Consider the following 16,151-nt stretch of genomic DNA (forward strand, 5'->3'; position numbering starts at 1 on the left):
TGTGAATATCAGGATTTAACTGTGTGATTTTGAGTCAAACTCGATGACCCATGTTTCATGAGTAGTGATTCAACATGAATCCATCTCTCATGAGAATAAATGGAACACTTAGCACTCATTGGATCTAGGTGATGCTCACAGGGGTTGCAAGCTTTGGGTTTAACTGTGGAGGAAACTCCGTAGTTAAGCGCGCTCAGGCTGGAGTAGTACTGGGATGGGTGACCTCCCGGGAAGTCCCGGTGCTTCACCCCTGTGAGCATCACCTAGATCCAATGAGTGCTAAGTGTTCCATTTATTCTCATGAGAGATGGATTCATGTTGAATCACTACTCATGAAACATGGGTCATCGAGTTTGACTCAAAATCACACAGTTAAATCCTGATATTCACATCACAATTATTCAATCATTTTTGTGCCTAAAGCAAAAAACATGAAAGCAGAATTGCAGTTGATTACCTTGAAGAAGTTCAAGACCAGATTTGATTTTGACTACCGAGAGATGAATTCTCAGATGAAAAGAGCCTACACTTATGTTCATCGCATCAAAGACACCTGGATAGATATGAGGACAGAACTTGACATCATGAAGATGGACTACTGCAGATTAACCCTGCAGCAGATAATTGATTTTAGCATGTTGAAAATCCCTTTAGATTTCCAAGTTGAAGATAATGACAACAATCTTGATCTGGAATTTCATCAAGCCAATTTTGATAAGAAGTACCCTTTCCCTATTCAATGGCAATCAAAGGAAGGTATGTCTATCATGGACAGATTTCAATCCATTTTGGTAAACATCAACAAATGGTTAAAAAGTAAAGGCCTTAAAAGAGTAATCCTAAGATGGGTTTGGATTGTGGAAGTTTTGGTCCTCTTGGTACGAAGTCACAATTGGAAATCACAAGGAAAGATGGTGCCTCATCATCTGATACTAAGGGTTCCCTCAAATTCAAATTGAAGGGCAGAAAATGAGCTAAATCATTTCAAGACCCCGAACCAATTCAAGAATCAGAGGAAGAATCAGAAGAGGAATTGGAAACAAAATCTAATATAGGAGATTCAAATGAAGAAGGGGAAATCACGATCATATCTCCTCCAAAGCCTGCACAAGCTTGTACATCTTCTATACATGAAGAGCCTTTCCTACATGAGCTTAATGATGATGTGGATTCATTCTCTACTATTTTTACTCCTTCCATTCCAGTCTCGGAAGTTAATACCATGGCTCTTCCTATTTCCTCTGTTGCTCCTTGCATCCCTGTACATGAACAATATGATCTTATAGCGAATGTTATTAAAGATTTTCCAACTCTTACTAGCGGTCAAGTTTCCCAACTTGATACATCTTTGACAGGATTTGAGCTTTTCATGATGGAGTCTTCTCAACATGTTCCTATGCCTTCAGTTGTGCAAATTGAATCTTACTCCATTACAACGGAAATACTATCAGGATCAATGCTAATGGTCTCCACTGTAACTGCTTCTGTGGATGAAAATTTCAGCCTACCTGCATGGTTAAGAAAAATAACAACGAAGAGAAGGAAAGTGGTTGTTCCTTCGGACAATCTTCCTGTTAAGAAGACCAAATCTAAATCTTTGAAAGACAAGATTGTTTCTAAAATTTTGGTTGATTCTGATAAAACCAAATTTGTTGAGGTTGTTGAGCCCTTGGTAGATAAACCTGTTGAGGAACTTACTCGTTCTGACTACAAGTTTACTAAGGTTGAGATTGGAAAGCAATCACGATTGAGTTGTTTGCAAGATGCTCAAGATGCATTGGCTAATGTGTCAAAGAGCAATCACGAACTTTGGGAAAAGAAAAATCAACTGAAATAGGTCTCTCGTCTGAATGAGGTCATCCCGAAACAATCTTCTCAGATTGTTGTAATGTCTCAAACGTCTAAGGAGAGAAAGCTGATTGAAGCCACTAAGTCTTGGATACAAAAAATCATTTTTGAAGGAATTTGAGCTATTACAGAGTCATTTGCAGTTCTTAGGTGTGTCAAAGAGATGAATGAAATAGAGCGAAACTTAATCTCTTATTTGACTCAAGAAACAACTAACCTGAAAGAAATCCTTGATGATTGGGATGAAATGATAAAATTAGATTTGGATGCTATGATCTCATGTTATATTCTTTTGTCATGTAAAATGTTCTTCAGATTTCAAGGATTCATTGGTTACAAGAACAAGACATTGAGGAAGTTGATCACAAAGTTGCAGGTGGCCTTTGGAGATTGTCAAGCAGTTGAAACAAGTGTTACTTGTGATTTGGAATAAATGGGATGCCGTGTTACTGATGACTTTGGAAATCTTATTGCAACAGAGAGAGTAAATTCAGAATATACAATTAGGATCAATGCTGATGTAGATTCTGAAGATTTTGGTTTTCACACAATGAACAAGTTTGTTTTGTATAAATCCTTCACAAAGCACTTGTTAGATATTACAACAACGAATTTCAAAGTTGTGCAATTAGCATATGAAAATGTAGTCAGAGTAGAAGCCATATCAAAGACTATGGAAATTGCTGATCTCCCAACAGTACGTGACATCATTGTCAAATTCAAGGCACTGAGAAACAATCTCTAAGATTATTGTTTTGTTTTTATTTTATGTTAGTAGTTGCATGAAAAAGTGTAATTACATGTAATGAGAGTTACATGTATGTAAAAGGATGTAATGCAAGTTGCATGTAACCCTTTATTTTTTTCTGTAGTTAGACTAGGTCAAAGTTGGTTGAGTTGCTCCCACTTTTTCCTCCACCTTTTTCTCAACTCCTGTGCCTATATAAAGGAGTGTCCCTTCATTGTAAAATCATCATTATCTTTATGCAAGAGAGCTCTGGAGAAATTGTGCCAGCAAATCTTTGTTTGTGTAAGCACTATTTTTGAGAGAAAGTGAATACAAAGGAGCATTTGAGACTTAACTTTAATTAAGTGAGATTGTTATTTGTGTGAGTTGTAAGCTTTGTCTATAACTCATCCAAATTATCTTTGATTCATATTATCTTGTGTTATTGGTAATTGTATCTTGTGAATTGAATAGAAAAGAGTTAAGAAGCAATTGGAGCTAGAGCTTTGACCAGGAGCAATTGTGGAAGTGTATAGCTAGAAGCTTTGTCTGTAGCTTATACTTCTTTCTTAATTTGCAAAATAGTTAAGTTATTCTTACTTTTAGGAGTCTTTGTGCCCTAATTGTAAAAAAAATTCATATAGAAGTACGATCGAACTTAGAGCCAAATTGGTACATTTTCAGCTAGCCTTTGAGTTAGGGAAAGTTTATTGGTATCACTGTTTTCAACTCTTGATAGAAGTGTAGTTAGAGATTCACCCTGCCCATTACTCACTCCATGAGTAAGTGGATTCTTTCTTGAAAGATAAGAAGAAAGGATATCGGTAACACCCATTTTATAAAATCTCTCAACTTCTTGCTCACCTTGAGTTGATCCAAGGACGTGAGAAGAGGGAGCCTTTCCTTTAAGGTAGGAGAGACTCTGTCTCACACGCTGTGGCTGGTCATCCTATTTTGCGACTGGATTTTTACCCAAAACTGTCGGTTGCAAAATATCCACCCAACACAACTATTCAATGCTAAGATTCTATTCACAAGCAGAGAAGTAACAAGGCAAACTCAAAGGATTTTGATATTCGTAATGACAACAACTAATAGTTTAGCCAAAGTGCTTTATGAAGCAGGGACCAAACTTGGTTTGGAATTTTTAGATAGGAAACATGTTCTCAACATATTGATTGAGTTGGAGGGATGCTTAGCCATGGTAGAGCAATCACCCCCTAATTTATTGCAGGTAGCTCTTGTTCTTAGCACGCAAGTGGTTGAAACATTTAGATGAAGAGATAAGACTATTAGTCACTTCTTGTCTAATGGAGGTAATAAGAATCTCATATTGTTGATAGTTTTCAATGTCTTGGTGATAGTAGTAGCTGTCAATTCCCTAGAAGAGCTCGCATCCTCAAGTCATTTGCAGTAATCAGATTATGGAATCTTATGCTTGATATGGGATTGTATGATTTAATACATACCATGTTTCAAAATCTATTTGGCACAATCATGGAAGACCAAAATGCAGATTTTATTGCAGCCATGGAAAACATTTTAGTTATGACAATTAATGAGAGTGACACTCATTTCCAGCCACTACTTCAAATGTTGTTAGCAATTTCAAATATAAAATAAAAGTCTTGATAGAGTGCTTATAAGTTGGTCAACAAGGTGCTCAAACAATGTGAGCAAAAAATTGACAAGTACAAACAACAACGGGCTAAACAAGAACGAAAGGCAATGGAATTACAGGTTGTAAAATGTCAGAAAATGAGCAAGAACCAAATGAGGAAAGAGCAGGTTTGTTTTACTTGCAAGCATAATTGGTTACTTGATGACACTTGTGAGGATAACAAGGAAGAAGAGTCAACTCAAGAAGTACAGATCAGCTTTGAGGAAGTTAAGGACTCGTTAGTCTAGCTTCAACATGATGAAGATTATGAGAGGGGTTCCTCTATGGTTAATGGTAAAGATTGTTCTAGCATTTTATTTGGTGATTTGGAAGTGGTTATTGACAAGCACTTTCATGAGAATGCCTGTCTACATTATATGTCTAAAAATGAAAAAGTACCTTTCCATGAGGATGGACTATTTGTAATCAATGGTGTAATAGTTGATGAGACAATCCAAATGAAGATAGAAGGAAACTCTGAAAGAGGTACAACTGAAATTGAATCTAGTATTCAAAATCTAGAGGAAGATGATGATTTTGGAGCATATAATTTGGAAGATAAACTGAAAGTATCAAATGATATGATCATTGCAGCCTTAGTGCATTTTGACCAAGCCCATAAAAATATTGAAGAAGCTGTGTGAGAGGTTAATAATTTTGAAAATGAAAAGGAAATAACAAATGAAAATAATAGTGCATACTTTCACACACTTAACAGGGCATTGGAAATAATGAAATCAGACTACTTGAAGTTGCTCAAAGATGGGATATGACTATCAAACATGTTGAAGATAAAGAGAAGGAAATAGATGAGCTTTGTCTCCAGCTAAGTATGAGACATTACTCCTTATATCAAGCTAAAAATCAGAATTCTATAACAGCCACTCGCATGGATGAAGGACATGATCATAGAACGAAGGATATCATACACATTGTAGAAGGAATCAATACCCTTGTTGAGAATGGAGGTGAACTTAGTTTCCCCATGTCACCTCATCTATATGAGGCTCATTATTTTGCAGAAAAGTTGAAGAACCAGCAAGAAGTAAACCATGGGAACTCTGATTTTTATGATAGCAATGGTAAATCTTCAAAATGTCATGTGGATAGGTATGAACCATGTGAAAATAATTCAGAGTTTTCACTTGATGATGGTCTCTTCATTAATGGAGATGTTGATTTTAATGATGATACTTATGGTGAAGCTGAGAGTTCAATTATCAATGGCTGTTCAACTTGTACTATGAACATATTTTCAGGTTTGGCTTGGCCTACAAGGGTTAGTGACTTGCTTGCAGATGAGCGGGAACCACACATGTTGCGATATATTCCACATGAGATGTTTATCTTCCTAGTTTAATGACATAGTGGTGACACTGTTGACATTCTTGATACTGACATGAGTTATGGTAGTAACATTCTAAGACAGGACGAGTTGGTTTCTTGCATATGGGCAGTGTGTTTGGCATCTGCTTGTTCAAATGGCTGATTCAGGAGGTTGGTGATTCACTAATCATCTATTTCTACACCTAGGATCGTAGTGATAGGTTGGTTTGGGATCCAGGTGTCAACATGAGGTGCGCTTTGCATTTGGGGGAGCATGTTGTGATACTTCACACATTGAGGTTTATAATCAGAGTTGCGTAGATTACAGTTGCATCAGAGTTAAAGAGATTGACTTGGGATCCAAGAATTTCATTAATTAAAGAGTCGAATTTGGACACCTTGCTTCATCGTGTTAAAAAAATGTTACAAGGATGAGCTACATAGCTATTTGTAGATTTATATGGGATCTCAGTACTAATTCCTTGAGGACAAGCAATCTCAAGGAGGGAGGACTATAATGTCCCCTTTTGGGAACATTATAAAAGTACAAGTCCAAATTATTAAATAATTCAAAGTGACTTTGGATTTAAATTAAAACCATTTAAAAAGTCTCTTTTAATTAAAAAGGGTAAAAGGTGACAAAAGAAAAACAAGACGAAAGACAAACGGAATTTGAATGGGCACAAGATGGATCCTTAAAAGAAGAGTGAACATATTTTCATCTATGCTTGGATATTGATTTGGTTTGAGCTTTCTCTAGGAGAAATTAAGGAAGCTTTAGCTTCTATTCAGGATCGAAGGACGCAAATCCTCAAGTTCTTCTTGGGTGGATTGGACGTAGCTTTGATTCATCATCTATGGTGAATTCATAATAGAGTTCACAGTTGCATTTCAGGTTTAGTTCTCATTATCCAATTTGATTGTTATCACTATTTTTACGATTGGACTATTATTGTATTGCTGAATATTATGATGGAATAACATTTTGAGTAATTTTTACAAGCATTTACAAGTTAACATTGATGGTCTTCATTGCATAATTTATCTGTTCATATTTTAAAATTATTGTGGTAATTGGGGAGAATATCCGATTGGAATATTATAGAAAACCAATTCAAAGTGCAAGCAAGCTCTGAAAGAAATTCACAATTTCTTCAGCTCAAGCCTTCAAACTCTAAATTCACCAAAATATAAAATGTCATAGAATGAATATCCATCTCCAAGAGCTTTCTTTTATAACATTTAAATTCAAATGACTTCTCCTTCACACCAAATGGCTAGTGGCTTCATGTTTACACTTCTCACTTAAAAGGCTTCATTTCTTATAAAGCAACTTTATATTATAATTTAAAGTTGACAAATAATAAAGTCATTTTATTAATTAAACTCCCGCAATGCTCCAAAATTAACCTTTTTACTGATGTAGTGGTTTTTTGACACACGAGGTTCCTATTTCATGTATCCATGATTAAAAAAATTTCATCCTCATTCTAACATGCCATAACACTAAGATGCCCATTAAACAAATAGCAATCTTAGTAAACATAATAAATTATAAACATTATACATTCAACTTGCAAAAATGGCCTAATAACACCAGAGTTGAAAATATGATAGCACATTAGTGATCTTGATGATAAAAGATGACAAATGATCTTTGACTGGGTGACTTACTAAAAATAAATGCTCCCTCCAAAAAGCTTGGAACCCAAACCAAATGTCAGAAGTAACATCTGAAAGTGTCATATAACTCCTCTAAATCATTTGAGTTCATTGGAATCATTTGTTGACTTATTATAAATAGTAAGTCACTCGAAATGGAGCTAAAACTCACAGTTAGTCACTGGAAAGCCAAATAGCTCCACAACAAGGTCCTCTAATCACCAATATCAGCCTGCAAGGACCCAATGACCTATAGGCTGAATCCATTAACTTTGATGCAACTAAAAAATGGGGACATTACACAAACAACCACATTATAATCATATTCATAACTGAATTCACAATTAAACTCATTATCACAAGCTTCTAGCTCAATCTCATATTCAGGCTCATCCTTTTCTCTCAAAGCTGCTTTATCAGTAGCACATTTTGTATAAGGCACTTGTCTTGGCTCATAGCAAAGTAATGCATCACATTGTGCTGCAAATTTGTCTCTATCAAGACAAACCTTTGGCATTCTTTCTAACAGATTGTGCATCCAATGGAAATTGTTCAACCAAAGTGTCTGTGGAGAATGCATCTTTTATGCATGAAAATTTGAGATCGTTTCATTATTTACAAATGAAAGCCCTCATTATGGGTAGCTACTTATATAAGCTACTATATAACCTCAATGACTAGGTTGAATGGACCTTCTAGAAGCCTCCACATAAGGCATCTATGCATAAGAATGATATATATACCCAACACCACTACTTATTACCACTTAATTACAGGATGTAATGAAGTTAAGGTTTTATAGTTTCTACCAAAATAGATCATTTACATTAAGTAACAAAATACATTAATAAAAAACACAACCCACCTTTCCCTTTGGGAAACTTCATCCCCAAAGCTTGAGGGCCAAATGGAAGTTCTTCCATGATTCTTCTTTTGATCCTTTGGTCTTTACTTGGAGTTGATCAAATGAAGCCCACTTAATTGTGTAGAAGATTTTAAAATGGTCTCTTATAATGGAATTGATAAACTTGTCAACTGTATTCACTGGTTTTCTCAAAGAAGTTATATGGCTCTATTTGTCTCATCTAAATTGCCATCGACATATTTCTAATCTAAGAACAAAGAAATAATCATTAGCTGCAGGCATTTCTAAGGGATAAGATTCATGACATGAATTTCTTATTATTGTAAACAATTATTTTCACTTATCTTTTTTTTTTGTAAGGAAACTTTCCTCATCATCAAATTTACCGTAAAGGGGAGATGAATTTCTTACTTCTGGCACATTGTTTTGGATGGAAGACTCATTGTAGGGAAGAAGAATCACTAAACACATGCCAAAAATTATTTTCTTTATTATAGAGAAGCTCAAAAAGGTTATCATCAGCTAAGAAGAAGAAATCTTAATTGTAAGCATCTTACGTATTAATCCATCCATATATTTCCTTTCCATACTCTTATTTCAGGTGGAAATGAAAAATGTATCTATCAATTGCATGATAATATGTATTTCTAATTTATTTCAAAAAATTTCCCCAATTTTTTTTGAAATTGTCATATGCTTCTATCCATTTCTTTTTTTAAATTTTTTACATCCTAGGATTTATGAGGCTGAAAATAAGTGTCTGATGGCTGGCTATTTTTCTTCATCATGATTCACAGAAAAAGATTATAGAACACTCATTCTAAGTTTAATGAATAAACATTGCAAATAAAAATGATACCTCGGTTTAGTGCTTGAGCGAAAAATTCTGCCTGGCTGAAATCAAGAGACCAGAATTAATAATTTTTTAGATAATTTCAGAATGATTTTTGAAAAATCTATTTCCCTCCAGAGTTTCAAAATTAACAAATAGAGCCTTTTCGGAAATGAATTGAGTGTACTTTCCAACAAATAAAAAAACTCAGCACAAAAGTTTTGGCTTCCACAATGAACGATACTTTCTTCACTCTTGATCAAAATTCAGTTCTGAGAACACCTTAGTGTGCTTAGTACTTACAACCCTAGCAAACACACACAAAATAAAGAATGATGGAGGCTTGTGTAAACAGTTGTACTTACAAAACTAATAAAGATGGAGGGACCATTTGTTCACGGTGAGTGATAAAAAACAGTTATATTGATATGAAATTTGAAAATGAACCGATTCATTGATACAATAGATGGTTAAGCCGTTATTAATAATAAAATAAGTTCCTTCTTGTACAAGCTAGTGAATAGTCCATAGATTAGGTTCAGTCAACCTTCTAGTACCATTTCACATAGGCCATCCACTCGTTAGCAGTGATCTACCAAAGTTCAAATTTTACTCACTGCCCACCTATATTATATGGCGTGATAAAGTATAAAGCTTTATAAAAAAACAACTCATTACATTGAATAACAAAATATATTTTGTTTAATAAAACAATGGATACAAGGACCTTTTGATTGCATCCATTGACCTACAATTTAAAATTTGCATTTGTAAGAAAAATAAACAAATAAAAACTAAACTTCTTTTCACTTTTGTGGATAAAAGGTTAGTGTTTCTTTCTTTCTTCTTTTTGCTTCATTTTTGTTACTGTTTTTTTGTCTTTTTGTTCATTTTGTTCATTTTCTTGTTCTTTGGACTTAATGCACCTAGAGAAGAATAGTTGTTATAAATGAATTTGTATCTCCTCCAAGGCTATCCCACCAATCCCTTGCCTCCGCATCGAGGAATTGGTCGAGATAATTTTTTCAAAAGACTTGAACTGTCTCTCCTAAATTCTGTTTTTGCTTTCACTTTATTCATATCTTATAACAGGGATGGCAAATGGCAATCCTATCATCCTTGAGCAGTTAATCCTTAATCTTTAGGATATATTTATATTGTGTCCAAGGTACTTGCATTTCTCACATTAGGAGAAGTCCTAGTTTCAAGTGCATGTCAAATATGGCCTGTACTATCATTCCTCTGCCTGTCATCAAAGTTTGACGGTTATCTTTGCAAATCCAAATCAGATTAACAAAGTAGCAGGTCTGATTTCATGGGCAGATAAAGGCATACCAGCAACGTGTTAAGATTATTTTCAGTGTACTGCCTTCTTGTTCACTAGGCATCTCCCTAGTATTTGGACTTCACCTTTGAGATAATCTCCATTGAAGACACGAGTCCTTTCCCAACCCACATGGGAGGTCAATGCATCACATTAGGATTTGAGGTTAGTGTTGTTATCCTTTATGATCAATTTCAAACTCTATTACTTTGGTTATTGGACACACTATTATCTCAAGTCAGCATTCCCCTGACCTCATCATATTCCACTAAACATAAAGTCTTACCTTGATGCTAAATTGCTAGCAATCTTCTAATCAGTATAAAGGGGTCTATTGTGTGAAATTGAGAAACTAAAGTATTCCTTGGTTGGTCTCTCTTCTGCACTTAGTTGGATTGTCTCTTAAAGACAATATGTACATGCTAATTTAGGTTTGTACATCCTTTTAGATTATCTACGTCCAAGACATGAGTCGGTTCCCAGGCCATGTGGGAGGTTAATGCATCCCATCAGGCTTTGAGGTTAGTGCTGTTATCCTTTATCATCAGTTTCAAACTCTATTGCTTTTGTTATAAGACTAATGTTAATCTCAAGTCAGCATACATTCCAATAAGCATAAATTCTTACCTTGATGGTAATCTGCCAGCAATCTTTTATTATTACAAAGGCATCTATTTTTGTAAAACTGGGTGATTAAAGTATGCCTAGATTGGTCCCTCTTCTTCACATAGTTGAAGTGTCCTGTACGAGTCCATTTTCTTGCTAAGACAATATGTAGATGTTGATTTAGGTTTGCAAATATGTATCTGTGTGCATACACACACATGTACATTTGTGTGTGTGTATGTGCACAATACACACACACGTGTGTGTGTGTGTGTATGCACAATACACACCTAAATTGACATGTGCTCCCACACATGCATGCACAATCACACCCAGACATGCACCCACACATGCAAAGCTCACTAGCACTGATATGCAGATCCACTCACCAACATGTGCAACTTCACTCTTGTGCCCACATTCACTCACACATGCTCACATGCACTCCAACACCCACACCTACTTTTGCACACACACAGAGCCGTACCCTTATAAAAGTACCTCTAGATTTAATCTGAGAATAGCATCTCCGATTGGTACCCCATGTTTCCTGCTGACGATGGATAATCATAAGACTGACCAAAGAAATATAAGATGGCTGTCCTAGATAGGAAATGCAGGGTTTTTACCTTATCTGAAAGTTTGATTCTGATGAAACATTATTGCAGTTTAATTAGTGATGGCAAGAAATACACAATTACTTTAAAATATAAAATTATGACACTTTTACAAGTTCAAAATATGAAAATAGATTACGGTTCTAAAATTTGGTTTGAAAGTAATAAAATGTTTGTATTGAATAATCTGCTATAGGGTGCTGTGGATGAATTTCGCATTCCAAAGAGGAGTAATCCAACACTCGAACAATTTACTCCTTCTTGGTGCTTTGGAAATGGAATGTTTGCTTTGGTTCTATCATTCGGGCTTCTGTTCAGTGGACTGAAGAGTCGCAAAGGAAGGTCATGGCGTTTTGGTACAGGTATGCATTGTAGGGAATATATATATAGTATTCCTCACTAGATGATAACCTGTTTTCATTTTCATTTTTCCTGTGCCACTTCCTTGTGATCAATGGTGTTGTTTTCAAATCCAAATAACTGCAGTGCCAGCTATATAAGATGTAAAAGTATTTTTATTGTGACATGAATTCGTGATAACAATTAAATATTTTTTTATTTGTGGAAAGTCCCTAATCTGGATCTATTTGAGATGGTACTTGGCCTTCTTTTAGCAGGGATCATGCCTTACTGAGAAATACAGCTCCATTTGAAGAATTTTATTGTGAGAATTATTAGCTAGAAATACACATTGGTGTAAACTTATTGTATTGTTCTAGGGTATTGCTGTTGCCGATGGCATCTATTTGTCATTCATGGCAATTCTGAATGCATTCTATATCTTATCTGTGTGTTTCTAATAGGAGGCTTGAAATCTTTAATTCTTCCAGGTTGGTTACGAGGTGGCATTGCTGATTATGGAGTACCTTTGATGGTAATTATTTGGACTGGGATATCGTATTTACCTTCAGCGCATGTTCCTGATGGTATTCCTAGGCGTCTGTTTAGTCCAAATCCATGGTCAGCTGGTGCTTATGACAACTGGACAGTAATTAAGGTAAACATTATTATTTTTTATGGATGACAGGACTAGTTGACTGGAGACAACATTTGACAGATATTTTCTTTATAGCACCGTGCAATTAATTTACAGCACTTGATTAATAAACTAAGGGATTGAGGTCATCCATTTTATGTTTTGTCTAAAGAGTATTTAATAACTCCATATTTTTGTGCTCCTATTACAAGTGGGAAGCTACTGGACTCCATTTTTTATTTGATGAGCTTTTTTACTTCCTGTGGGAAATGCTGGATGTTCCATTGCTATACATTATTGGTGCATTCATTCCAGCGACTATGATTGCTGTACTTTACTATTTTGACCATAGTGTAGCATCTCAGCTTGCTCAGCAAAAGGAATTCAATTTGAGAAAACCTTCATCATTCCATTATGATTTGTTTTTGTTGGGATTCTTGGTATGAAAGATTACACGGATTTTCTTTGAATACATTTTGAAAGCTCTAGCATTTTTCCAAAGTGCTGACTCTCTAGGTCATTTTGGTATGGGATCACCGGGAATCCTGAGAATGATGCTTTATTGCAGGTTATCATATGTGGTCTTGTTGGTATACCCCCTTCAAATGGTGTTATTCCTCAATCTCCGATGCATACAAAATGTTTAATTACTTTGAAGCACCAGGTACTGCTCAATTAGATATCTCGGTTTTTAATGTTCAAGATGTAAGCATGAGGTGAGTTGTGCCATTTGGTAATTATTTACTTTTATTATAGTTGGTCCGTAATAGGTTGGTGAAGACAGCCAAGAAAAGCATTAAAGAAAATTCAAGCTTAAGACAATTGCATGGCAGCATGCAAGAAACTTATCAGCAAATGCAAACTCCACTGGTTTATCAGCCACCTCCAGCTCTGGTAAACTAGATGTGAATTTCTTGTAGATGCTTTGCATAGCTCATAACTGAAATTTGACTTTAATCTTTCTCATCGGGTCTGGATACCTTTCTGCTTTTGTGTAGGCTCTAAAGGAATTTCAACAGACAACTCTTCAGTTGGCTACAAGGATCGGAAACCTAGATGCTCCAGTTGATGAATCAATTTTTGATCCAGAGAAGGATGTTGATGAACTACTTCCTGTTGAGGTCAAAGAGCAGCGTTTGAGTAATTTGTTGCAAGCCATGATGGTAGGTGGTTGTGTTGCTGCTATGCCCCTTCTTAAAATGATTCCTACTTCAGTGCTTTGGGGTTATTTTGCATTCATGGCTATAGAAAGTTTACCTGGCAACCAATTCTGGGAAAGAATACTCTTACTCCTTACCGCACCAAGTCGAAGATACAAGTATGGACAATCATGCCACAATCTGAAGTCAGATCTGTTTCATTTTCTAAGTTCTTTTGCAGATCTCTTGCTTTTAGAATCACCATGTCTTAATATTTGATTGCAATTTCTAGAGCTGACTTTCTTATTTTTTATTTTGGTTGCAGAGTACTTCAACGCTACCATGCTTCATTTGTTGAAACAGTGCCTTTCAAAATGATTGCTGTTTTTACCATCTTCCAGATGTCCTATTTGCTGGCATGTTTTGGTATTACATGGATTCCCATTGCTGGTGTTCTTTTCCCAGTGCTTATAATGCTCTTAGTTCCTGTAAGGCAGTACGTTTTCCCCAAACTTTTCAAGGAAGCACATCTTCAAGAATTGGACGCAGCAGAGTATGAGGAGGCCCCAGGATTACGTTATGACATAGTAGTGAGTACCATTGTCATTGCACGCAGGTAGGCATGTTATGCACAATCCACATTAAACTAAAAGTCACAAGTTATTCGTTGCTTTGCAGGAAGATGAGCTAACAGGGTTCGGCCAAGGATCAAGGGGTGCCAAGGCAGATGATGGCAAGATTTTTGACGAGATAATTACTCGAAGCCGTGGCGAGGTTAAATATACTTCTAGTCCACAAATACAAAGAGCAAGTGAGCCAGCTGAAGCCAAACTTCTTTTCAGTTCACAAATACATTTTGCACGTGAGCACACACATTCTGGTAAAGTGAAGAACGGAATGAGTCCACTAGCTCCTGAACCCAAACGAACTGTCAATCCACAAATCGCGGAGCTACAACAAGTCTATAGCCCCAGAAGAGGAAGTCCTCGAAATGTTTTAAGCCCGAGGTTTGATGAAGTAAAGCTATGTAGCCCAAGGATGTCCAATTTGGGGGAGGGTGCAAGGACATCCACTTCTAGCAATTGTTCCGTTGATTATTGAACGACTGTATTAGTACCTATGCTAAAAACATTTTGCATTTGAATAGCTCATCTTTGTTGTTCATTTTGCTGGTTATGTTTGCAAAAGGAATACTGGAATGGATGAGACCCCGTGCTGTTGCCTTTTTTTATTTTCAGTTTACTCAACGTGCTAGAAATAGGTGTTCCATTTTTTAATAACGCTGACAATGGGATTGAGTGGACTGTGGTACGATGTAATCCGTTTGAGCTTAAACTTCGTAACTCTTTAATGGTCTCTGATAGTGTGATGCAGGAGAATCCTGGTGCTTGTTAGCCTTTTCTTTCAATTACCCAATATCTGTTCCATTTATGAAGAAGGACGCATGGCATCTAGTTCCTGCCGATGCAAAATTAGAGTTGAGGTCAGAGTCAAAGTGGTAAATATTGTTTTTTCATGAGAGATATAGTTAAGCTACGATGACATTAAATAAGTTGGTGTCCACACTTCGCAATTGTTAACATGTTGTAAGAAATCACACCATATAGTCAAATATTTGTCATCTTAATCTCCGTATTTATGTGCCTAATTCTTTTTTGCATTACTCTGAACTATAAGATGTTAAATGAAATAGTCTAATGTAAGCAACAACTATTAATATATAATATATTGAAATGATAACAAAATATGAAGTATTATATTTTTATTGTTGGTCTACGATTCTTTGAAACCTGAATATTAAAAAGAAGGAATATTTCAAAAGTAGTTTCATATTCTCAATGTTGCTTTTGCAATCCCAATGCACGATGGATAGTGCTTAAAATGAAATTTAGAACATTTTTAAAATTAATTTCCTCATCTCACAATTTTTTAAATGAACAATAAAATTAAAAATTAGTGAATGATAATTGCTTAAAATGAAATTTAGAACATTTTAAAAATTAATTTCCTCATCTCACAAATTTTTAAATAAACAATAAAATTAAAAATTAGTGAATGATAATTGAGTGTACAAGATTTACTGTGAGATTTTCATATTATGCTCAGGCCAAAAATAGACAAACTTAAAAGTGTAATCTAAAATCTGCTCCTTAATGTGTTTTCTTCAATCTTGTAAAGAAGTAGAAGATTAACAAGTATAACTTTGAGAGTTTTGAAAATGCTACAGTAGAAACTCCCACCATAAATGAACATTTGAAATAGGCATAGTCAGATTAACAACAAACACACAAAAAAATGAATGATAACAACTAACTAGAGCGAACATAAATTCCAATCTTTCATTGGTTAAAAATAAAGATATAAACATTTTTTTTAAAAATGGCCAGCATAAACTACATTGTCTCATTGGCCAATAAAGAAGATGAATCAAAGAAACATGAGTTTCCTTCTTATGCCCATCTCAAAATTAGGAATACCGGCAAAGGAAATCATGAAATAATTCCTGGAACCTGCAAAAAATAGCAATTTGGGCTATCAAAGAGAAGAAATGAGAAAATGCAAAGAGATT

At 35.3% G+C, this 16,151-nt stretch overlaps 1 protein-coding gene across 2 annotated transcripts in view; it reads left to right on the forward strand.

Annotated features, from left to right (window-relative positions):
- LOC149530288 (putative boron transporter 2) overlaps positions 1-14,938 on the forward strand; it is a 76,482-nt gene extending 61,544 nt beyond the window's left edge. For both annotated transcript variants that reach the window (XM_089811661.1, XM_089811660.1), the window contains 7 exons: positions 11,664-11,829; positions 12,298-12,464; positions 13,012-13,107; positions 13,200-13,337; positions 13,442-13,761; positions 13,908-14,172; positions 14,261-14,938. In XM_089811661.1, the coding sequence (XP_089667787.1) occupies positions 11,664-11,829; positions 12,298-12,464; positions 13,012-13,107; positions 13,200-13,337; positions 13,442-13,761; positions 13,908-14,172; positions 14,261-14,683 (1,575 nt within the window). In that variant the 3' untranslated portion in view covers positions 14,684-14,938. The remainder of the gene's footprint in view (positions 1-11,663; positions 11,830-12,297; positions 12,465-13,011; positions 13,108-13,199; positions 13,338-13,441; positions 13,762-13,907; positions 14,173-14,260) is intronic.
- Positions 14,939-16,151: the final 1,213 nt, after the last annotated feature.

The sequence above is a fragment of the Cupressus sempervirens genome, chromosome 11, assembly GCF_028749045.1.
Source record: "Cupressus sempervirens isolate cs-2001-9-10 chromosome 11, ASM2874904v1, whole genome shotgun sequence".
Lineage (NCBI taxonomy): Eukaryota > Viridiplantae > Streptophyta > Pinopsida > Cupressales > Cupressaceae > Cupressus > Cupressus sempervirens.